Genomic DNA, 25133 nt, shown 5'->3' with positions numbered 1-25133 from the left:
TCTCTTTATATTCCATGATTCCTTAGTAATATAAATGAGGCCACTGAAGTGTCAAAACAAGAGCAAAACATACAAGTCGGCAGGAGCCTGGATTCATGCTTATTTTGCATACAGTGCTGTACTGTGATTGTCCACAAAATCTGTAAATGAACACTTGGCACCATACCATCATGCAATAAGGGGATTTGTGGTTTTTTTTCCATGGTGCCACAAAGTTTGAAAGATAGAGGTTAGCTTATGTCACAGGAGGTATTCTCATTATCCAAGTGAAAGGCAGCAGCTTGGGGATGTGCCACTGCCTTTTGTGTCAGAAAAGATGTCTCAGCAGAGTGGACAGAGCTGTGGGCTCAAGAATGCTGGGAATGCTGACTACGCTGTAAAAATCCCATTAAGTTGTCAGAATGTGCACTGAAGAAATTACCAAGAAGCTGTCACAGTAGGAAGTGTGAAGGATTGTTTTAGCACTCTTTTGAAGGAGTGTACATCCTGTGCCCATGGTGTAGTCATCCACTTAAGCTGAGAGAAGATCAGCAGGAGACACAAGGAATCAGTCTAGGGCAGGTTTGTGCCTGGACACCAAACACAATGTATGTTCATTTTTGTTTACATCAAGAATATTTTGGCTTTTAAAATAGTTTCTTTCGTTCTGGTAATAATACACATTTAATTCATGGTTATTAATTCACGAGCTGCATTTTATTAAAAACAAACAGAAATCTCACAGTATCTTCCAGACAGCCTTTTACATACACACAGCAGTTAGGAACACAAAGGCTTTTGTCATCTCATTCTATGCTGCATTAACAGTCATTGCCAAAAGCACTGATTAAAATAAACAATTATTTTCTCTACGAAAGAATCATATAAAGTAGGTATCTACACAGGGTGGGGTGTTTGAAGACAGGTAAGCTATAAATAGGAGGGGTATGTGCATCCATCAGAGTGGGGTGGTCCCTGAAATACTCAAGTACTGGTGAATATTTTCAAGAAACAAGGAAGAAAGTTCTGTGTATCATGCTTCTCAATTTAAAGTGCTATTGTGGCAGAAAATAATGAGCTTCAGGAGAGCTCCTGTTTCTTTAACATCTCTGCTTCCTGTTTGCCCTGGTTCAAGTCTCCTCAAGTCTCTGAGGAGATGAGTGTTAGTACTGTAAGGAAGTACAGCCTGTGAACTGGAGACTTCTATGCTTTGAGCACCCCCAGCACTGGTGATGGCTTCAGCCTATTCTGAAGCAGCTTCGTTACTGGTGGGATACCAGAAGCAAACTGTCAAACAGACCTTCAGATACAGGAGAAATTGTCAGGCACAGGTGATAGAGTGAGGAGGTGTAACACTTTGTGTATTCAAACTGACATAGCTATACTAAGGTAATTGTGAGAAAGAGAGGAAATACAAACTACTATCAGGATATATAGTCACTGGAAAGTACCTAAGGGAAAACAGAAATGACTAAATACCTTCTTAAAGTTATTTTTGGCTCAGAAAGCTTCTACCCTTTTCTGTACCTTCAAGGGATGGTCCTTAAATTCATAGCAAGTGGGTACATTACAGTATGTGCAAATCAGGTCACAGTTCATACAATCTTTTCCTGTCTTAGGTCTGCCATACTGTTTCTTTAACTCACCATGGGGTATTTTGGGGTTGGGTTTGTTTTGTTTGGTTGTTTGGGTTTTCTTGTTTTATGTTACAAAGATGCCGATGAGAGATTGCTTAGAACAATTTTTGTCTGTCCCCTGCTCTTCTCTTTTAGTTTGTGGTTTTGCACCCACCATAACCATGAAACTAAAGCTTCTTGATGTATCAGCTCCCCGTGTGCATTGGTTGGTGGCAGGTACTAGGGAGTAAAAACACTGGTATGGTTGGTTTGTTTATTTGCAAATAACTTTGGTTTGCTGTTACTGACTTCGGTCTAGTGGTTGGATCCACACTCTTTTAATGTGGGAAAGTTGCCCATGAATGCATAATTATTATGAAGTTGGACATGGTACTTTTCAAAGTGCAGTTATTCTTTCTTAGCTTTTTTAGAATGCTTATCAAAATAGCTGAACTTTAACTAGCTAGATTTAGATTTTTTATGAAGAATCACTATTTTATTTGTTTAAAACTCAATAACCTTCTCATAATGAAGTCCCTTTGAAACATATCAAAAAAAATCAAACCTACCAACATTCTTTACGAAAGTCAGAAGAACATGAGTACACATTTGCTGACTACCTCCTCCTTGCTAATGGTACAGGAAGGAAGCAGGAGTTTGAAAGAGGCAGCTTCTGTCAAGTCAGAATGGCAGAGCTTGTCTGGGAAGATCTGTCCTAGTTGCTGAAAGACAGAAAAAGCACAAAATTTGCTTGCCTTGTCTTCCTTTGTCTGAGATAATGTGCAGTTCCAAACACATCTGCAACAGTGGTTATCAGAAAGTCTGAAAGTGCTTGCCTGACAGTGGAGCATGTGACACACTGAGCCCTGCCCTGCAGCAGCGATCTAATGTTCATCTATTGCATAGAACAGCATCAGTTTCTGAAATGCATCGGTCCTGTAGGAGCCAGGGCATCCTCTGACACTGTTCCAGTCCCAGTTGTTCTGATTATGCAACATGCAAAGACCCTAGGTTTCCACCCTTATTTAAAGTTGAAAATGCTCTTAAGTACCACTGAACTCTAATCCTATACTCACTATTTCAGATCTGAAATCACCCCTGACTTGCATCAGAATTACTCTTGTGAGTTTAATTCCTCTTCCTTCTCAGCAATGTCTTTCTTTCATGTCTGAGCAAGGACATGAAAGTTTCTCTTTTGAAAGCTGAAAATGGGAGGGATCGAAGAAAATGTATGTGCTTGTAAAGCAAGGCAGTACAGTAGGAGATGGAAGAATGAGTGCAGATGTAACGACTGGAGCACTGTGCAGGCAAATGACCTGAGGAATGGTATTTTGGATGGAATGTGTCATAGAAAGAAAACTCCTGCACAGTCCCCCAAATCAACTTCTTTGTTAAGAGAAAGTATACTGCCTCTACCTCTAAGGAACTTTGTCTATTATTATGGAAAAAAAATCAGAGCCTGCATTAATATGTGGTATATAACAAACAAAATCAGCTCATTTGGAACAAGCCCTCAGAGCAGGGTGGGCCCCTTAGTGCTTCGGGGCATGGAAGGAAAAAAGCACTGATTTTCAGTCTCCCAGGGCTTCTTAGCAGGTGTTCTGCTTCGTGAGGGCTGTGTGGAAGACAGCAGTGAAGGCGTCGAACGATAGTTAATGTAGCTGGCAATCAAAAGTGTTGCTTCAACAATCTGGGGAAAAGAGAAAATTATTAACTGTAGGCCAGTTAGAGGTAAGAATGCCCTTTGATTTTTAGAATCTATTGACTGCATAGCTTTTGGCTTTTTCCCATGAAATTTTAAAACAAAGCTCTGTCTTTAAGAGTTAGGTAGAGTAAGTCTCTTGTTCAAAGGCCAGCTTACCAAGGATTTGTTGAACGTGTATAGTTAGTGCAGCAGCCACAAGTACCAGTCCCCAGGGCTTGTACAAAACACCTAGCCCTGATGCTGCCAGCTGGAAAGAAACTCACTTTTCATTTGTAATTACCTTTGGAATTGCCATTGTGAAGAGGAGTTTTTCAGTGCTATTTTTTCCAGAATTTCTTTCTTTCATTTGACTGACTACAATCATGAAGTCATCTCGACAGCCTCCAAAGGTCAGCACAGAGGAGTATGAATAAGAGACCTTCAAATGCTGCAGACAGAGAGTTTGAAAAAGTCATAGTTCTGTAAAAAACTCCAAATCTCCACCTTAATTAATATATTAATTTATATTGCTACACCCTGCAAGAACTCCAGGTATCCAGCAGTGAAGGGCAGTAGATAGGGTGGCTCTATAGGTAACAGCTGGCAGAGAAAACTCAAGTGAGAATTACATTTCTAGTTTTCTCCTGGTTTGCTCAATGCCTCACTGCTTCATAGTACAGATTTTGTTATAGCCCAGATGGTGGTAGTAAAGCACAGACCACTGAGATTTTGCAAGATGTAAGAACATGTCTGCTGCCCTACCTTACACTGCAGCTGTAATTTTTCTTTGTCTATGGAGTGTTCAAATGTAACACTGACTTCCCTTATTTCTGACTTTTACAAACTAACTTCTGGATCCATTTGATGTTAAAGACAAACTGTTAGTGACTTTCAGTGGACTCAGGGGAATGTCCTTCTGTGGTAGGTAAGGTATTTATCTTAAACAGTGTTCCTCAACATACCATTGTGTTATAATCCAGTATGCTGATACCATCTTCATTCACAGCTATCCAGACTGGACAGTCTTCCAATGAGGAAGGCAAAATAGGCTAGAGAGAAAGAAAATTATTAATTCAGGTATTTCTTGACCACCACAGAATGATGTTTTTGATAAAAATGTTGAGATTTAAGGATAAAGTGAAGATGAGAAAAAATCCTAAAGGCTTACTGGTGTGACCTGGTTTGATTTTTAAGAGAGTTTTTCCCAAAATTTGGAATAATATTTTCAGATTTACATACACTTTTTGGAGAAGTGGCACAAGAGATACAAGGATAACAAAGGCTTTGAGATTAATTAGATTCCATCAGTGTGGTTAAAACTGAAGGAAATGCTAGGACAGAGCAACAACATGGCAGCTCTGCTCAGCACATGTGTTTATACTGCTCCTATCAGTCAGGAAGGCAGTGAAACCTGCTGGTTTCTATACCAGTGCACCCAGTACCATCACATCAATGACATTTTGTTTCTTACAGAATCTTACCACAAATGTGCATCAATTGTCTGTTGAAGATGACTTGTTATGGCTAATGACATAAAATCTTCCCTGGGAATCTGCTATTACATGGCTAATGCCACAGGCTTTGCTGTTTAACTGCTGAAAAGTTATAAAATACATTAATCATCAGAAATACCAACATTATTTCACCTGTGGGTGGACCTATTCTATATTCTGATTCTTCAGTGTCAGTAACCTCTTCAGACAGTAACCTCTTTTAGTCCGGACAGTGGAAATACCTGTCTATTGAAAACTTCTTGTATATTTACTCAAGAGGTTCCTTTCATCATTAGACTTTTTTTTCTGTAACCAGAGCAGCTCTGTCTTCAAAGCAAGACATGTAACCATGAAGAAGACCTCCCTCAAGCTTTCAGCAGCAGAAATGTCTGCTGGGATGGGGAAGATGATTAATGCCAAAACAAGATTTCTCAGACAGCCACTATGTGCTAAGACATTTGTTCAGGCATGGGCAATAGGTACAGAGCTCAAGCCTGGAATGGGGTGAGGGATGGTACAAGCTGTTGGGAGAACCACTCCCTCCAGCTGTTCTTTGCTCTCCCACTGATGCCTGTGGGCTGGCAGCTTACCCAATGTGTACTTTTGGGTTTGTTTCTGCAACAGGACATTAGCAGTGCTTGCCTCTCTCATGTGGCAAGGAAATTATCCAGCTCTGTGCCAAGCAGAGAACAGGACTGAAGTACCCATTCTTCTTATAGCTGGCATCAGCTGCCAGGTGTGACTTAGAGGGGCTCTTCCCTTCCTCCCCCACTGCGGTATGTAAATCTTATTTTTTAAACTATCATTGCAGCCTTGATGCCCAGGGAAATTCCTGCCTGACAAAGCTTTGGCAAGGCTTGTAAGGACAGGTAGAACCCTGGATGATGATCAATTGACGCAGCCAGAGAACCTTCAGTATTTATTTACTGAACACTAGCAGCCCCTACTGGTAAGAATATACTTGTCTTCCTTCTTCTTCAACCCATACGGTACCAGGGCTGTTTGTCCAGAACAGAGTATTGTTAGCTTTTTACCCTTTCTGAAGTAGAATCATTTTCAACCTGTGTTACCAGAGACTGTAGGTGTGTCTCTGCTCAGATAATTCACTCTTGGCAACAGAAAATAAAGTGTGCTCCAGTTACCTTAGCAGCAAATATCTTGGTTCCAAAGAGAGGCCATTTCCGGGCCACCGTCAAATAAATTCGAATGCATTCTGATGGAGAGCATCCCTGCAGCACCATCCACTTTGTCACCAGCCTGTCTGTCAGCTGCCTGAGGAATCCAAACACAAGACAGTATTATTTAGTAATGTCTTCCAAGCAAAGATGTGTAAAATCAGAGCAGTTAATAAATGTACCTCTTTACTCCAAAAGGGCTGTTCTACACAGCACTTATGGACAGGGCTGTTAGCACTATTGGTTGTACAACCTGAGTTTATTTTAGCTTTTTTCTACTTCCATAGACTTTCTCACCTTCCTCATACCTTGCCTGTAGTATGCTCTATATGGAGTGGCAATATATATTAGCTCACTCTTGATTTGGCTCACTAGGGATGGTTTGGCAGCTACCTGGCTACATGCAGATGGAATTTGCTTCCAAAAGGAGGTAACTGTGTTAGTTCCACCACTGCATCCCTAAATAGCTTAGGATCTGCAGGAAGACCATTCTCTCATTTTATATCAGATAGATCTGAGATCTGTGGCAACATGTGAATTTTGTACTTGAGCTCTCTGCATTGTGTGTGAGAATTTCCAAGTCAGAACATCAAAAAACCCTGCCAAAATATGTCCTACCAGAATCCCTGCATGGCCTGAAGCAACTCATATGAGCTGGCTTTATGACTCATTGCAAGTGTTAGGCATCTGGATTCAACTGACACTTGGGGAAAGCATAAAACAAAAACTTAGAAAGAGAATTCACCCTAGGCTTGGGTTAGTTTGTTGAAACTAAGATGCCTAACTTGGAAGTGAAAGGCTTAAACTTCTTGTCTATGGCAAAATTAGTTGGTGATTTGGCTCTTTTTATATTGTTTTTTCTTTTAAGGGAACCTTTTCCTGACACTTTTGTTTTGTTTGAGTTTCTACATCAAATAATCTTGACAGGACTCCTTGAAAATTCTTAAATGTAAAGACAATTTGGCAAGTAAAAGCTGATTTCAGTGCAAAGTATTCAAGAACCAACAATTTACCTGAGCTGTTCAGGAGTAATGTTCTGCTTGTAGGGTTTGGGGTAGAATTTATCTAAAACCTGGTGGAGAAGATGCTGCATTTTCAATTGTGATGTTCCCCCAGGACTTGAAGATCCTGGTCGATCCAAATCCCCATATTCCACCTAAGACAACATTATAGTTTATAGTGCAACAATACTATGGGGTTTTTAATGCAGTAGAACATTCCATGAATTCCCATACTGATAACTAGTGTGTTTATGAGTCATGCAAAAAGACACAGGCTGGGGAATGTTGTCTACAGCATTTACCATAGTAAATATAACAAAAGAGCAACCACTGAGGACACAACTGCCAAAGGAATTATGTACTGATCTAAGAGAGTGGAATGTGATTTCAGCCAGATATTTGTTGTAAGGAGACACATCTGTATAAACTGCCAGGCTTTGGGGATTTATTTTCAATTGGCCAATTAAAACAACAGCATATTTGTAAATAGTTTGGGCCATGTCCCCAGATTCTTCATCTCAGTTTATGCTGCTTTAACAAATACAACACTCAGTTTCAGGTCAGTAAAAAATTATTACACTGCTTATCATGCCCACACCCACAATGTGTGTTTTATGTGGTAAAATACTAAATGCAAGCCTGGAGACCTAACAGAGGATCCCAGAAGATGCTCTTCCTGAGTAACAGGGTATTGGCAGTGCAACAGTGGAAGTTATTACTATTAATGGAATTCCAGTGGTGGTCCTATTTCCATATCTCTACTAAGGTACTAAGCTACTAAGGGCAGGTCTGGTGATAGTCCAGCCTCACTCTGTTTTTTCCAGTGTTTTTCTTGAGAAGGAAAGGAGAGGCACAGCTAGAGCAAATTTCCCTACAGCAAAAGGTGTTCTAACATATGTATGCTAGTACCACGTATTTGTTTTTTTACATCAAAAGGGAGCTGCTTAGTCAAACATAGTCAGTGTGCAGCTGAAGGAGGACAAAAGAGAGGATTTCTGCCTTACTCACCTGAGCCATTAGAGCCACCATTTCCAGAGCTAATTCCTTATTAACAGGAAACCTTCCATTGGCTATTTCATTGCTCACTTGGAAGGCCAGCAGCAACCGCTCACGGTCCGTCTCACCTTTGGCCTGGCTCCGAAAATATAGTCTGAAAAGTAGACAGGATTGTGAAGGTAAAAAGATACTGTGAACTGAATGGACAGCTGGGAACCTGAATGAAGGTGATGCAAAATAAAAGTGTGTTTTGTGTTTTGTTTTGTTTTTCATTGAGGGGGTACTGGACAGAGGTTTGGAAAATGAGGTGCTTCCCTTATGAACAAGACTTGAGCAAGGGGGCTCAAAACATGCTTTCTAGCTTCAGAAGCTGTTTGAATTCTGTAAGCCAACCACTTCTAGACAGTGAACCTTTATTAAACACAGCTAAATCAGTGTCCATTCATCCCCATCAAGCACAGGCAGTCAATATTTAAGTTATGGCCTTCTCTGCTTATCACAGAAAAGAGAACTACCTCTGCTCTACATATATAAACTTCTACAAGGCAGCCTTGTAGACTTGCCAGCTTGGATTTGACCACTTACACCGAAGACTTATTAAAAAATTCTTCCGTTTGCTTCAGCAGGAAATAAGAGACCCAATTAGCAGACTTTGTTTAAGGAAACATGCTTGTAAATCAAAGCATCCTACTGATTTTTATTCCATTCACACTCGGAATTTTTTTACATGGCACAGCAAGATTGTTAGTTGGGGTTGAAGACACCAGCTTGGGGAATGCTTCCCAGAACCATTCCTCATACACAGTCCACAGCAACTAATTCACATATTAATTTCAAGCTGCATCTATGGCTATATATTCCACAATTCCACTACATGAGATATTCATTCCAGTGGATCAGTTTGTTTATTTTTATGTCACTTTGAGATTAACAACACTATTAGGATCATATTGACCTTACAAATGTATTATCAGAGTCCTTAGTGTTAGAACAGTCCAGCCTTGGAGAGACCTTATCAAAACATCCTTGTTGTCTAGCCTATGCACATTCCAGCCCAACAAAATAATACTGCAAAGTTTCACTCCTGAAACAAATACTGCCTTCTGGGTCAAAAGCAATAACTTCTGCTTTCACCTCTATTACACCAACTGAAAAAGTTGACAGAAATTTATTTCTATACCATTACAGTCAGCAAAATCTTCATATATTCCATATTGAACTCTCTGTTCAGTTTTGGAGTGGCCTTTGTTTTGCCTGCAAAGAGAATTCACTCCTTGTTCTCATACAGCTCTTGATTTACTGTAATTCAGAATTCCTATCTGTATTATAAGTGATGAACTCGTTCCAGTTTTTGATTTAGATCTTTTATCTTGAACTTCCCTTCTCTACTATCTTTCATCATCTAACTTTTAACATTCCTTTCTTTATAAAGTTTGGGCACTGCTACTACATGTCTCTTCTACAGCTCATATGATTTAGAACATTGTTATTGTATCTTTTTCATCTTTGTGATTGTTCACTTAATTGCAAGTTTCGGCACACTTGTTTTCACTGGTGATTTTTCCTCTAGGTCTCTCTTCCTCTCACCTAACACACATTCTTCAATTACATTTTAGGATCTAGGCAAATGAAATTGTGCCAAGTATGCCTTACTGTGCTACAGCTAGTTGTTAACTCATTTTAAGTCTATTCTGCTACTGCAAAGTGGTTTGGGTTTTACCCCTAGGCCATATGCTTTTGTATATGTAACAGACAAAAGCCATCACATCTCCTGTAGGATTTAAATGAATCTTAGCTAAAATAGTTTTGGCACCAATGATACTATAAATTATTGGTCATCTACAGAGATATATGCAGTCTAGGATGTTTAATTAACAGCAGTAGTGAGGCCACCCAACAAAGGACAGTACCTGTTCTTATAGGTCAACTTTACGATTCTTGTGCCACCGTCATATTTTCCAGGATGCAATTCTTTTAAGGCTTGTTCCCATTTAGAAATGACATCACAGATCTTTAAAAAATATCAAGGAGAAAGGAGACACAAACTGAGGTGAAATAAATAGCCAAGGCTTGAGGGGAAGGTAAGTGAATAAAATATTGTGAAACACAGAAGATAAAGAAACAGACTAGATCAGCATAAACAGAGCTCAAAGTGACAAAACACTTCCTTTTTCTATTGCACAGTATGTAAAAATGAAAGCATTCCAACTGAACACTCCAGCTCTAACATGCAGGGGGACACCTGAATTCCGGTCTGGTAGTAACTCTCACAGCTATGTCTACGTCAGCAAGTAGCAAAGCTCAGGAGGAACAGATCTGCACAGAGAAACACCCATTCCTAAGTCTCCACACCCACACTAGTAGTCTGACCAAGTGACCTGAAAGCCCACTACTATGTTGGATGACACCTTCCAGTTCATGTTTCGTGTAAAAATAATCAATTTCATGCTCTGAGGTTACTCCTTAATGCGAGTCAAAGCAGGTTAATAGGAATGATTGGTAGGTTTACTTCAAAAGTGCCCTCCTGAGCCAAACTAAAGCACTAACCTATCCTCTGAACAGAGCAGAAAATGCATGGCTATACCAAACCCTTGGATGTGAACGTCCAAACTTTGGGAATGTTTGGTCCTAGATTCCAACTTTGTAACTCAGACATATTTTTCATAATGACATGGTTATTTTTGTTTTGGTTCCATTCAGCTCCTCCTGGTTATTCGAGTCCTTTTACAAGTGGTCTAATGAAGGCCCCTAGTTCTCTTTTGATGGCATCTCAGTGAAAGGAATGTGAACATAAGAAGCCACATGAAATACATAACCAGATCTCTAAACTTCTCTTAAGCTACTGAGATTTACTGGTTATTATTTACTTGCCAAGACAAAGTGATCCCTTTGATTGTCTCAAGCTCCTTTGTTTACTCTGATACCTCATCTCTCCAGATGGTGGTCCAATTACCAGCAAAGCTCCAGATTACCTGATCTATATCAGGCCATTAAAACCAACTATATAATTTGGCACTGTCTGTGGTAGTTTCCTTTCAAACCATCTATTTCAAAGTTATTGGTGTCTTCTCCCTCTGTTGCTTAACGTGAAATTTTACACTGTGTAAAATTCATTGTTTTAAGTCCCCTACAGGTATCAGGACCTCTTCAAAGTTGGCAGTAGAACTATTCCTCCATTATTGCTGTATGACAAATTATTCTCACAGATTTGTACCAAACTCTGATGTGTCTCATTCATGGCAGCCATCCTGCTCAATTAAGGCCGTCATTCAGCTGCAGCATGGGTAAAAATCTCCATATGAAAGACACATGCTAATACTTTATCTTCTTTCTTTTTCCCTTCATCTGAGGCACTGCACTCTTCCTTAAAATGAAGCCATACTCAGTAGAGCTTTCTCCCCTAAGAAAGCTTATGAACAATGAAAGCCTGAGTTATCTGGAGATAGCAAGGAGATACTTCATAATCAAATAAATGGAATTTATACAGACACGCCAGAAGACTCACAGCCTAACATAAATTTGTCTCAATTAGGAGTGTCATATTTGATGACAGTTGTAATATCTGATCATCCTGGCTAGCTCAGTCATGTTTCAAATCTGTAGTCAAGACAAATTAAACTTTAATATGTGCTAAAATCTGAGTTAGACTTTTTAAAAATTGACCAATTTACCACCTAATAAAATAGATCTTTCTATTAAGAACTATATCAGATTAGGCTAGCTAATTATAGAATCACAGAATCATTTAGGTTGAAAAAGACCTTTAAGATCAGCAAGCCTAACCATTAACCCAGCACTGCCAAATCTACCACTAAACCACGTCCCCAAATAACACATCTATAGCCCTTTTAAATACCTCCAGGGGTGTTGTCTCCACCACTTCCCTGGGCAGCCTGTTCCAATGCTTGAGAAACTCTCTCAGTGAAGAAATTTTGCTTAATAGGCAACCTGAACCTCCCCTGAAGCACCTCTGGGCTGCTTCCTCTTGTCGTGTCATTTGTTACTTGGGAGAAGAAACCGACCCCCACCTGGCTACAGCCTCCTTTCAGGCAGTAGTAGAGAGCAGTAATGTCCCCCTGAGCCTCCTTTTCTCCAGGCTAAAGAACCTCAGCTCCTTCAGCTGCTCCTCATCAGACTTGTGCTCTAGACCCTTTACCAGCTTCGTTGTCCTTCTCTGGACCCACTCCAGCACCTTGATGTCTTTCTTGTAGTGAGGGGCCCAAAACCAGTGCTGAGTACAGGGGGACAGTCACTTTCTTGGTCCTGGTGGCTACAGTATTGCTGATACAGACCAGGATGTCATTGCCCTTTTTGGCCACCTGGGCACACTACTGGATCACGTTCAGGCAGCTGTCGACCAAGACCCTCAGATCCTTTTCCTCTGAGCAGCTTTCCAGCCACTCTTCCCCCAGCCTTTAGGATTGCATGGGGTTGTTGTGACCCAAGTGCAGGAATTACTATCTCATCTGTGAACATTAATCTAGATAGACAATATCCAAGTTTATTTTATCTTAATTCATTAAGATAAAGATTTATTAACCATTTGGCAGTTCTTCAAAGATGTGTACTAAAGGTAGCAGAGAGGAAAAATAAATACCTTCATGTTGCCTGGTAAACAATGTTCCAAATTCCTGCCAGAAGGATCATCTGTGAACAGAGAAAATCCCATATGGGATGGCTTCCTCATTCCTGTTTCCTGGTTCAGTCTCTGGATGAATTCATCAACTGTTGAGGAACCATCAAAACCTACAACCTGCAATGAAAGGGGACTTAACTGAGGATACAAGAACTGTGACCATTGATGGGTATCCCAACTAATGAAGGTGGTTTCCTACAGATCAATCTCTCAGGATTAACTTCCAGCTCCAGTGACGACACTTGTGGATTGTCTTCCTCCATATCACACATTCTTTCCCATATTGAGACACTTCCAGCATCTCTCCCTTTTTCTCAGCTACCTTTTCTTCCTAAGATCTGTAGAGCTAGGGATTAATTCCTTTCACCTTCTTGGAAAATCAGCTAAAACAGCAAGGAGAAGAAACAGTGTTTATTTCCCAACCCCCGATGTGTATAAACACCATGGTGCCACCCACCCACACGAAGAGGCAGGTTATGGTGCAGTCCTCTAGTGCCCAGAAGAAAGGCAGCTGTGGTGGCTCACCTGGTATGTTCCGTTCATGAAGTGCACTGGGATGCTGAAGGGGAGTGAGTGGTGGTAGGGATTTCTCAGCAGGATGGACACGATCTCCATGCGGGAGGGCTTGGCTTCCCGCTCCCCAGCCTGCACAGTGCGGTCCACTGATCTCTGGCAGTAGATGGCATACTTGCCTATCTCACTCCTAGGCAAAGGGGGAGAGAACCACAAACATGCTCCAAGTGCCACGTCCTCTTCAATTTCCCATGCCATGCCAACGCATTCCTCCCTCAGGCTTTTGCTCAAGCAAAGATGTATCTCTGTGCAGATATGCAGTTCATCTCGACAGACTAACAGCTCAAGTGCAAAGCTACAACACAAACCTGAGCTCCAAGGACCTGTAAAACTAAGGCAGACAATGGACTCTCTAGGAAGCACAAGAGTATTCCCTGTTTCTAGGTGGACTGGACACATATTCTCTTCTGGGCCCTGTTGCCATCATAGTATCTGTCAAGTCAAGATCAATTCACCCTCAAACTCGCTGTCATGCCAGTGGAATTTAGTTACTATCATGTCAAGTCCTGGTAAATACTGAGTTGTATAATCCTATGAGACTAATGCATTACAAGCTGTGTTTATCAATTTACATGGCTGTACAAACTGTAAGTTTCCATTAACCCTATCTGCCAAACAAGAGACTCAACAGAGATTCCAGGCAAGCTTAGATTTGTTGACAGTTCAATATAGGATAGGGATAGTTATCAAGATGATCAGTTTACTGTCTGCTGAAGAGAGTGCTCCATTGAACAACACCAAAAAGATGCAAGTGTCTCTAAAGCCAAGCAGGAACAGTCAACTGCACCTTGCACAAAAATCTTAAGAATGTATATACTGAATAAGGTCTGAAATGGAAGGATTTTTATGGATTTGTAGCTGTGCTATCACTTTACAGGGGAAAATAATTCCATTCAAGATGCCTTCAGGAGCTCAGTATATGATTAAAATTCCAGTTAAATCCCTACAAGCAACATGGAAGTCAGGAGTTCTGGCTTTTCACTGTAGCAATATATTGTTCACCTTCCCAGTAATGAGCTTGGACAATAATCAAATAGATAATCTTGCTTCATCAATAAGCTGTTATGTTTGGTTTCCAAATGCTCCTAAGCCCCATGAGTTCTCACTTTTATTCCCCTTTTAGAGACTGGATATGAACGCTAAGATCCCCTTTCACGATAAACAATACCTAGAATTAAGATCTATAGTTCTTCTAATTAAGATCTTCTAATACCTAGAATAGATCTAGGCCATAGGCATTATGCACTGTAAACATTCTAGTGTCTTGCTTGCTGTGTGAAACAGGGAAAGTAGATCTATTGAACTGCTCAAGAAACAGCTCTATCTGCTCCATCCAAAGAGCGGTAAGTATTCCTAGAGCTAGGGAGAAGGAACCAAACTAAATCCCATTTAGGAACTGCTCCAAATCTAATATAAACTACAGGTGAGCATAGGCACATTTTGATGTAATTTCTGGGGTCTTTTTCTAGCCCTAATAATTGTTTCATAGCAGGATCGTATAAATAAACTTCCTTTCTGTTTCTGCTTGGAGTGCATTTGTTCATAAAGGTACTTTTGGGCTAAGAACTTTTTATTTGTTCACAAAGGTACTTTTGGGCCAACCATCAGCATCATGGAGCTTGAAGCTGATGTAATAAATCAGTTTCACAGGGCCCAGCAAATCCTTATGAAATTCAACAGCCTCCAACAGTTGAGCAGCTCCACTACTGAGTTGAATGGGCCAGTCTGGGAGCTGGTAACACACAAGTTTGAAGAGATGGCTCCTAGTACTAGACAAAAGATCCCTAACATGTTGTCTTAGCAAACAGAGAGAGAACCTGAACATTGAGGAGTGCCCAATATCTGTATTTTTGCTTTTGAGAAGAAATAGCAAATGTGAGGCAGCATTTAAACATTTAAAATACTTGATAGCAGTACACATTTCCTTTGCAGTGCCAGGAGACTTTTAGCTTGAGTTCCATGGCAGATTTAGGCTTATTAACTGAATATGAGTATTTATTTGAAAGGAAACTACTCTTTCGTCGTAGCAACAGACAACTAGACATCTCTAGCTGTGACCTCCCTGCTAAGGACACAGTGAGATACGCTGAAGACCAGATCACCATGGAAACAAACAAAGAGCACAGCATGAGCAAAGGAGAACAACTTCTTGCTATTACCATACTTGCACACCAAAGAGGTAATAGAAAATAGTACTAGCACATATTTCAGATTTGTTAGTTTTTCCTAACTTTTTATGGTTCCCTGAGATGTTTTCTGCCTTACTTTCTGTCACTTTGCCTGGTGACCTGACAGCAGAACGTAATCACCTAAAATTTGAATAATTCATTCCAAGTAATTACTTTGGTCTGTCTGTCAATAAAGGAACATAGCTGCATAAGCAAAAAACTCCCCTATGTAGCTCCAGTTATTTCTACAGAAAGTTCTTTTGCTAGTATAGATTACTCAGTTGTGTGAACCAGCTTCATCTAAGTGACAAATTAATATGAATGGTTGAAGGGGCACAGCTTTATACTGATGGGAACCTTCTGTCCTCCCTCTCAATATGTATTTGTAGGTGTGTGTGCTCCAAAATTACTTCCCTCTTCATCTGTAGTGGGTGCAAGAGGCAGTCAGCTGAGCAGAATGAAATGGTGTTGCAGTTCTTACCTGGGGTCTGCATGTCGCTGCAAGTGCTGTTTGATGTACCAGAGGAAGTGATGTTGAGGCAGGAACAGAGGAGCACATAAAGCCAGGAGTTGCCAGCACTGTGAACACAAAACTGGACATCATTCTTTGTTCTGTGCTTCTTACCTGCTGTCTTTCATAGAATACTATAGTCAAAATAATGGATGGTGACTACTGCTTTCTGGAGTGACCCTTTTTAGGTTGTAGTTCAAGATGTTTCAGAGGGAAGTGATGGTCAGACAGACTGCTCTTCAGTATCTCAGTCTGGACTCTGAGAAGAGTTGTAAATGATTGGCTACTTCTGGAAATTTTGACTATTGTAACCACAACTGAGTCAACAATTAAGACTTAAATTAATACTATGTAACTGAAAATCATAACCAAAAAAGCACAAGGGAATTTTATTTCAAATTAGATCCATTATTATTCAACCTGATTTTAATGTCTCATTTGAGCTGGGAATATTGTAATCACGTGTGTACATTCATGCTGTAACTTATTAATTTTATTTACCCAACAATTACAGTGCAAGATTCAGATTTCATGCTTAATAGTAATATTCATGCCTTGTATGCTGTTGATTATCTAAAATGCAAAACAAAATTAATACCATGTAACAGTTACAGCAAGACAACACACACTGTGAACTATGATTCTGAATGTATAGACCATTTGCAACTGGTAAACAGTTACATTTAAACTAAAAATTATTTTTCAAGTAGTTATATCAGTGTTTTTCTTTGCACACCAGTGCTGAGATTCTCTTTCCCCCAGCACACCTTTAGCATAAGCACTATTTTATGAGAACCAGACCCATAGCTAATTATTAAAAGCATGGGATTAAATGGAAAGTATTTGCAGAGTGGCAGTGAATGACGAGGAACTGACCTGAACGACTGAGTGGTTCTGGGGTTGTCGGCAGCTGGTCTGCTTAACAAGCTGACAGTAAATTTCATTCTGTAGCTCGGTATGTGTCAAGCACACCTGCAGTGCTGTCTGGGCAAGTGACACATGGTAATCAATAGAGGATGCCTCCACAGGAACGTTGATGAACAGCTGACAGGACTGTGAAAGGGTAGAAGTTAGTCAATGCCACGAATACAGCAACTCTTGCCTGGTACTTTACAGGCCAGGTTCCCCAGATGTATTTATTAACTTACAGACAGTTACTAAATAACCTTGAGGGGAGGGAGGAGAGTCAACACTTAATTCCTATTCCTCCTTCCTTAGTTATGGCAACTAGAAAATTTACTCAACCTCCCCTGGTCTAAAGAACTTACAAGTCAGCAAGAGAATTGAGGAGAAAATGTGCTTCCTGCCTTTCATGCCTCTGCTTTACCTTGTTCACACTCTCCAGTCGCACTGCTGATCTTACACTCAGAGAGTGCAAAAATGCAATCTCCAGTGGCTTCACCACTGGCCTTACTGACACAACTGAGTTTACCAGTGAATTGTTTCTATTTCCTTCAATCCAACTATTGGAGACGAAAGAGGAAGATAAAGCTCACTTTGAAGCATAAAGTCTGTGGGGGACATTACTCCTAAACCCAGACCCTGCAAAAGAGAAGTTAAACCTCCAAAGAATGAATGACACCCAAATGAACCAGCAGGCCTGTCTAAAGCAACCCATAGTGACAGTAAATGTTGTACAACATGACCATGTTATTGCCCCAGCAACACAGCAAAATAACTGAAAACCATGCAACATCCCTTTAAATACCTTAAAAAGTTTCAGAGCTTCAGTCTGTAGAGCCTCTGATGGCAGAGTAGTGAGGGATGTGTGCAACCCATCTTTACTGTAGCACAACATAGGATGCTTCCACAGAGGAGAATCTGAGGTAGCAGATGGGCAAAAACATGCAGTGTCAGAAACAGAAGAGAGAGAACAGCGTCCATGTTGACAAGGAGCCTTGCTGAGATGGCAAAGCACCCGAGGAAGCAGCACTGCACTAGGCCACATTATCTTTGGTGATACTTCACTGATTTCAGCAAAGCCCACCATGGATAAGGAATCACCAGCAGCATTAGTATCAGCAAAAAGAAGTATTGGCATCCTCAGTCCTGCTACATCAGAACTTCTCATCAGCCAGATTCTGGTGAGAAGCTGCTCAGGTGTGTGTTCAGACCAGAGACACAAACCCTTCCAGGGCAGCTGCCTGCAGTGGGGGTCTTTGTTAGTGCAAGTCACTATTCAACAGGAAGCAATATTCACATATGGGTCCAGAATATGTGAGAATGCAAGAAGAGTTTTAAGTATGACTGCAAATGTTAATGCATATTTGAAAACATGGTGCGTAAACAAAAATGCATGAGCAGGTATCAAAGATGAGGAGGAACAGATGAGCATGGATGTATGTATAAGGGTTTATACGTGCAGACAGAGAAACAGATGGGAAGGCAAGTATGTTTGAGTGTATTAGGAGAAAAGAGCACATGTTTGCATGGTCAAGATTTCCTGGAAAAGAAAATCAAGACCAACAAAGACAGGAAAAAATTAAAGCACCAGTTCTTTATTTTAATTTGAGTTGTTGTTACAGACATTTCAGAGGCTTTGATAAATGATGTGACAATGTGATAGACTTGTCTGAGAACAAGGGGAGAAGGACACTATACCATATGATGTACTACCCAGAATCCCCTTCCCTCACCTTTGACTGGATTAAACTGGGAATTGAAATTATTCTTCCTTATGCCTTGATACCATGGAAGAGCTTGTGGTGCTTACTTACTAGGGTCTCCCTCTGCATCCAATAGTTTTCCAATGAGTTGTTCGTATGATGTGCCCACTGTGGCATTACTGCTACCAGCTGCAACGGTCAGATGGTACAGCCAGGTGTTCTAGGCATAAGGATGACAACAGTATGAGTCAATTCAGACCTGTTTTCTACAATCAGGTTAAGCCTATATGACCCAATTTGTTCATTGTTACCAAAAGACTCTTGCTCTCCAAAAAAAGACTGCTTTTTATACCTTCTCCTGTTTGGTGCGGATAAGTAAATACGTGGGACTCTGGTCCTGTGGGTGAATCACCAATGTACAGTGGGATGAGAGAAGTCCTCCACCAGTGGTTTCATAATCTTCATCAGAGTCACAGGAACGGTCTACTTCTTCCACCTTGGACTCACGCAGAGGCAGATGTCCTAAAGGACACTATGAGGAGCAGAAGCACATTAGATAAATGTAACTCATCTCCCAGTATGGGCAGGGAACACTGGGAAAGAAAAGCCAAGTAAAAATGTTGACAGTAAATGTAAGGAATATATAATTCAGTAGTTAGCTAATATAACCTTGCACTTCTAGAGAATCTCTTCTTTCATAAAGTTCTTACAAAGTGTGTCACTACTTCTATTTTTCTTGGGAGACCATCTACAGATTAAATGAGAATATGCAAATAAAAAGATATTTTTTCCCATAAGATACTGCTTTCTTCCCATTACACTTGAGGGCCAGTTGCTTAGTATCTTGAGCCACAGTTTTCTGACCCTGGTCAGACTTTCTGCTTGCTACTGGAATTAAAATTTTGTAAGTAGTTAGATTCAGACAAGAGAGGGTATCTGCTGTGCCAACTCTGGAGGTCAATCCCAAATATAAGTCACAGTATTTCTTGATATTCTAAAACTTGGGGTTTGACATCACCAAAACAAAGGAATGGACTATTGGGCCAAGTGTCCAGAAATGGCAGCACATTACACTGATTGCCTCCCTCTTCCCAGAATGTGGTTGCTATCTGTTTTCATGACGATATGCGGAATCTATCAGCTGCTGTATGAAAGTCTGCTCAGAAGGCTACACAAGACCAAATACAGAAAATGAGGAACAAGGTATAGAGTGATCTGAGAAAGAGCAATCACTTGCCTTTTAAGTCTGCTGTCATTTAAGGTTAAAAAAATAAAATTGCGGAAAATATAAAGCTGTGGAACAGGTGCTGTTAGAAGAGAAGTACAACCAATAAAGAGACATGAGACACAGAAGCAGTAACAGTAAAGAAAACTTCATAAAAAATGGGAAAGGAGGGTCCAGAAATAAAAGGAGAAAAAGGAATTACCTTATCTTCATGATTTCGATAGTAGTAGAAAGTTTTTCCAATCAGTGCACACCAGACCAGCTTAGAGTGACCATGCTTGACCTGTAAGGAGGACAAACACATCCATATTTTTAGTATCAGCAGTATTGTCAGAATGACCTTCTAGGATTTCAATTTCCAATTCAATTCTCCCTTACAACTTTGCATATATTATTTTATGCTAATATAAGCTCCTCTCAAAACATACAGGGCACCCCTTCCAAAAACAGGCAAGTACTTCCCACCCAAATACATGGGTGCTTATGGGAATGGGTCTAAGGTTTTGTGAAGTGTTTTACTCATTCATAGTAACTTATAATTTCTGTATACTGAAATATAATATTAACGATAACGTTTTAAAGATTATAACAACAAATCACTTCTTCTCAGCAAGAAAAGAACAGTCAGCCTATAGTCCAGATAGCTGTTTCCTATCACAGATGAATAACCTTCAGATGAAGGTTGTCTTTAGCCATCTTAGAACCTGACCAGAATTATATTAAAATATTCACAGTAACTTGTAATGTCAAACTCATCTATGGAAATGATACAAAGAATAAGAATTTTCAGCCATTGTACTTTGTACTAATGTACCTGAAGTCTGTTATGACAGAACTAAATGCTAACCTGGAACCATACAAGCCATTTTTTTGAAACTCTCCTATGTCACCAAGTTAAAGATCACTTAAACGTGACATTCAACAGTGTTGTTTTTTTTACTATGACAAGCTGCGAACTCTGCTGAAGAAAAGCATACATAAACTAGATATTTGTTATTACCTACTACTTGATAGTCAGTACCTTTCAGTAGCCTTGTTTGTCCCATTCCTCATCATTTATATAAATGCTTCACTGTGAAATACAGGAATCTACAGCCACTTTTCCTTCTTTCCCTACTCTTACAGAGAGTATTAAAATATTAATTTCTTGCTCACATTTACTGTGCAAACCAAGAAGCTGGTACACTGTGAATTCCAAGCTAAACTGAATAAAGTATGAAATATGATTTTACCTTGGTGAGCCAGCCTTTCACAGTAGGTTTAGCATCACTATGAGGAACGCCAACAGGACCGCTCACTTGTACTCTCAGGATACTCTGTAGGACATGAATCCATTCCTCCAGGATGTTGGGAGAGTCTGCTGTCAGGAAGTAGGTTCTCTTTTCTGTCACAAGCTGGAAGGAAAAGGAGTGAGAAAGTATAAATCTGCACACCTACAAATCTTTTCTTCAGTTGTTGAGTTTCTTTATGCCATACAGATTTTTTTTTGGTCATTCAGGAGAGAATTTTCTGAGAGTAAGAAAAAAGGTGCTAATCCTCAACGCCCAAGTGAAAGAAATGACACTCAGATGAATCGAATTCTCATAAGCTCTCTTGCTGTTTCCATTGGATACTGTGGCTTTGTGTCCTCTCTCATCCTTTCTTGTTCCTCAGTGCTGCTGCTAGTTTTTCATTTTAAAGATGACTACATAAATGTGGGGTTTTGCTGCCTTCATTTCATATTGCATCCTTGTGACTCTGAGAGGAAAGATGCTATAAATTTAAAAGTATTAGGCCTTAGCAACTTCAGTTCCATAAGGGCACAAGGTAGGTCACAAGCCAGGCCATGTACCTTTCAAATCATGAAAGAAACTTTAATGCTGTCTTTCTAATTAAGTCAATAATGACTTAAAAGTGAACCCAGTGATGGGCTAACTTCTAATACTTTAGAAGTCAAATTCTAAAAGGAATCAAACGATTCAGATTTTTTTTAGATCCTCCAGTCATGTAAAGTCAGGCTTGAGATCTTGTGAGAGAAGTCTCTCAGAAAGATCCTAGGTACTAGCTGGTTTTAATTGTTCTAGGAATCATTTTCCCCCACAGATTTCAAGCTCTAACTCCTGCAAAAAAGGGAAAGTGTTATGGTGTAAAACAGGAGAAAAGTAAACACGAATTTCTTTTAATTTCAAAAGGGTGTATTTAGGTTACAATTTAGCTCTTTCCTCATTATTAATTAGACTAACTGCCCGTTTTGTGCCAGGAAACACAGAGACCACATAAAGTTAGCTCATATCAATTGAGACACACAGTACCATTCAGTCTGAAATAAGTGCTCCCTCACCTAGCCACTGAGTGTATGGTTATCTGTAGGATAAAAAAGCAACACCTACCTGGAATGTTTGGGACCCTTCACCTCTGACAATTTGGCATGAGGAATTCAGCTCCAGCTGCCCTTGTGGTTTGCGGATAACATCACTCTGAGGAATGAAAAGCAAACAATTTTTTCAGTAGGAAACCTCAGATGGGTCTTAGATTACTTAAATACATTATAATATGCACGTGCAGCTTGGAGTCTGCATTTGTGAGCTGGAGAGGACAGCCTAAGGTTGCCAGGTGAAATATGAGACAGTGTGATCCCATTGCAAAAGTCTCCTCAATAGTGGCAAACAATGTAACAAGGGCAGCGATAACAAATACTGTCTTATGGAGTTCAGATTGGACATTATGACTAATAAAACAAAACCAAACCCAAACAAACCAAACCTTTTCTAACTGGGAAGACAATACAACATACAGTAGCTATCAAGACGGTGGCTGAATTTCCACCTTTGGAAGTTTTCAAGATTCAGCTAGACACTTGTTAAGTGACAAGTTTATTAATAATAACTTTGTTCTTCATCTGATGCATACAGTGAATCTTTCTAATGTTTGTAATGATTTTCAAAACAGTGACACGTCTAACCAAAAGTGTTTTTTCAGTATATTGAATTTCTCTGTACCTTTAAAGAGGAGGAAATGTATCCCAGTGACTTACCGGGGACTTGTAGTACATGATTTGTCTGTTTCTGAGAACAAACCATCGTCTTTTCCACGTCTTTACCTGGCTGCCCATTTTCAGCAAGTAGCCCGATTTCTCCATGGGTTCCTGGAAGACAGAGCAAAGTGGAGAGGAGGTTACCTTGCACCTCTCAAAATACAAATGAAAGTGTGCTGAAATCAAGCCCAGACATTTGCTGCATCTCCCATAATTTTCTGCTTGGTTTAGTAGCAGCCATCAAAGATCATTTCACTGATTGTTTGATGCACTGTAAACTTCTTTCTCTTCCTACCAAAGCACTGATTTTCCAAACAAAAGTGAAGGCTGTCTCTATGCCATGATTAGACTCCTGTTCCTTGCCTGTTTGATCTCCTGCATTGAAGAGTACAGACCTTATTGCTGCCCATTTTGAGGTTTCTTTACTTTCTCCTTCCTTCCTCTGAATTTCCAGATTTTTTTTGTCCCAAAAGTGTAAGGCCGTCATTAAAGTAGAACACAACCCCAGGAAACCAATATAGGTCATCAGGAAAGAATACAACCCTTGATGCTTATACTTTTATCTAACCACATAACAGAAATGCACCTTCTTCTGAAGCACCAGAGAGTGTCTTTTGGCCTCCCAGCTGCAGCAATAGCCCAGTCTGTTAGAGCATCCCTTTGCAGGGGGATTACTCAATATACTATAGTTACAGTTTTCTCTTTTCAGGCCAAGGCTCTGTTTGCATCCCTTTGCAAGTGTAACATAGCAGTTACAGTGTAAGACTTACAGTGCAGATTCCACCATCAGTGGAATAGGAAGATGTTCGCTGTAGCTTATGTTCTGGCTCTGAATAGTCACCATCCAAGGAGTAGGCATCAGGAGGGATGGCATAGTCACTCTCAGAGCTCAGCGAGGACATAGATACACCTGTTCAAAACAAAGGGAGGAATGAGAGTCATGGCTAGACAGAAGCAGGAACTGAATACTGTACACTCCAAAAAGGTTTCTGCATCCACCATTGAGGCTTATTTTTGGTTCAAGAAGGACAAATCAGATCAGACTTTGGAAACTCAGACCCCACTAATATGACTTCTGAGGCCTCTTTTTATTTCCCTAGGAAGACAAGTAGTGAAAAGTGAGGTTTGGATACTGACGGTAAAATAAATTTATTGCTGAATAAAAACAGATTAAAAAAAAAATATATATATAAAATAAAAATCAACAGACTTGTTATCTGAAGGAGAGACAGCTTGTTTTCATCTGGGAATATCCATTATAAAGTCTCAAGCCCCTCTGATTCCAGCTAAGGAAAAGGATTCTTCACTAGCAACGGGGCTTTGCTTTCTGTGAATCTTTTACCACTGGCACATGGTAAATGCCACATGGCACATCTGCCAGTGCATCACAATAAAAGTTAAGACTACAAGAAATACGATTCTATTTTAAAGACAACCAACTGTAATGAAAATTCCATTCAAGGAATCAGTTTAGCCCTCCCAGCAGGCAAGAAAAATAGTCCTAGTCAGGACTCAAACTACCCGATGTCTCTCAAAGAAAGATGTGCTTACTGGTCAAGAAATTACCAGCCAATGACAAAGACAAAAAAGCATTTTCTTTATTGTGTCAGTAGTAGCTTGCTTCCAAGGAGAAGTCACAGAATAGGTATGGATGACTGGATATGTGATGAATTTGGGAGGGCAATCCTTCCTGCAATCTTAGTTTAGCAATTGCCTGAATGGAAATCTATCAGCAGTAAAAAACATATAAGAGAACTTGTTTCTACTGTTTCTACTGTTGATGTCCGCACACATTCTGGAAGAACTCCTTGTTAGCATCACTCTGGCTGAGCATTTGCCTGTCACGAGTGATGCTGTTCAGAGCATCTTGCCTGTGATGACAGAGTTCATCCTGCTCAGTAGCAATACTCCCACTTTACCTCTCTTCACGGCACGAGGGCTGCCTGGCATGCTAGCTTTCCTGTTCTCAGATCCAGCAGTAGAAGTCCTGAAGCTGGCATGGGAGCCACAGTCATCATCAGAGCCTGAAGACTCATCTAAGAAAGGCACATTGCTGATCTGTGTGGCTTTCTGGAAAACAGACCTGTATGGTTAGTGTGTGAGAGAAGAATTTGCCCAGGACAATCCTCCCTCCTCCCATGCCCTTCATTTTCACACTGCCTTGCCCACTTCTGCCCCAGGGTTCCTCAGCTCCTTCCCTTCTAGTCTGAGAACTTCCAAGCTGGACTCTCTAGTCTGATTTGTTTGGATTTCCTCTGGTTACACCCTCCTACTCTTCCACGAGGCTTATGTTCCATCTCATTCCTTAGGCTACACCCACTGTCACCTCTAGGTTTCATAGTGCACACTGCAACTTCCTGGACCAAAACTTGTTGCAATGTTCTGTGTTCTTAAATATATTTATCATTTGCTACTCTTTCTGCATTGTTTTGATGTTCAGTACTTCCTGACATTCTC

General features: G+C 40.3%; 1 protein-coding gene across 5 annotated transcripts in view; it reads right to left on the bottom strand.

Moving 5' to 3' along the window:
* Positions 1–674: 674 nt before the first annotated feature.
* Positions 675–25133, bottom strand: part of PLEKHH1 (pleckstrin homology, MyTH4 and FERM domain containing H1) — a 73511-nt gene continuing 49052 nt past the window's right edge. For all 5 annotated transcript variants that reach the window (XM_069017632.1, XM_069017631.1, XM_069017629.1 and 2 more), the window contains 20 exons: positions 24596–24746; positions 23447–23586; positions 22677–22787; positions 22033–22119; positions 20896–21057; positions 19866–19946; positions 18791–18970; positions 18550–18658; positions 17541–17653; positions 16709–16885; positions 15803–15900; positions 13106–13283; positions 12542–12697; positions 9855–9955; positions 7957–8098; positions 6961–7103; positions 5915–6044; positions 4242–4328; positions 3581–3727; positions 675–3285 (listed from right to left, as the gene is read on the bottom strand). In XM_069017632.1, the coding sequence (XP_068873733.1) occupies positions 3109–3285; positions 3581–3727; positions 4242–4328; positions 5915–6044; positions 6961–7103; positions 7957–8098; positions 9855–9955; positions 12542–12697; positions 13106–13283; positions 15803–15900; positions 16709–16885; positions 17541–17653; positions 18550–18658; positions 18791–18970; positions 19866–19946; positions 20896–21057; positions 22033–22119; positions 22677–22787; positions 23447–23586; positions 24596–24746 (2670 nt within the window). In that variant the 3' untranslated portion in view covers positions 675–3108. The remainder of the gene's footprint in view (positions 3286–3580; positions 3728–4241; positions 4329–5914; positions 6045–6960; positions 7104–7956; positions 8099–9854; positions 9956–12541; positions 12698–13105; positions 13284–15802; positions 15901–16708; positions 16886–17540; positions 17654–18549; positions 18659–18790; positions 18971–19865; positions 19947–20895; positions 21058–22032; positions 22120–22676; positions 22788–23446; positions 23587–24595; positions 24747–25133) is intronic.

Source organism: Aphelocoma coerulescens, chromosome 5 (genome assembly GCF_041296385.1).
Source record: "Aphelocoma coerulescens isolate FSJ_1873_10779 chromosome 5, UR_Acoe_1.0, whole genome shotgun sequence".
NCBI classification, from domain to species: Eukaryota; Metazoa; Chordata; class Aves; order Passeriformes; family Corvidae; genus Aphelocoma; species Aphelocoma coerulescens.
This window is presented reverse-complemented; position numbering and strand designations above follow the sequence as displayed.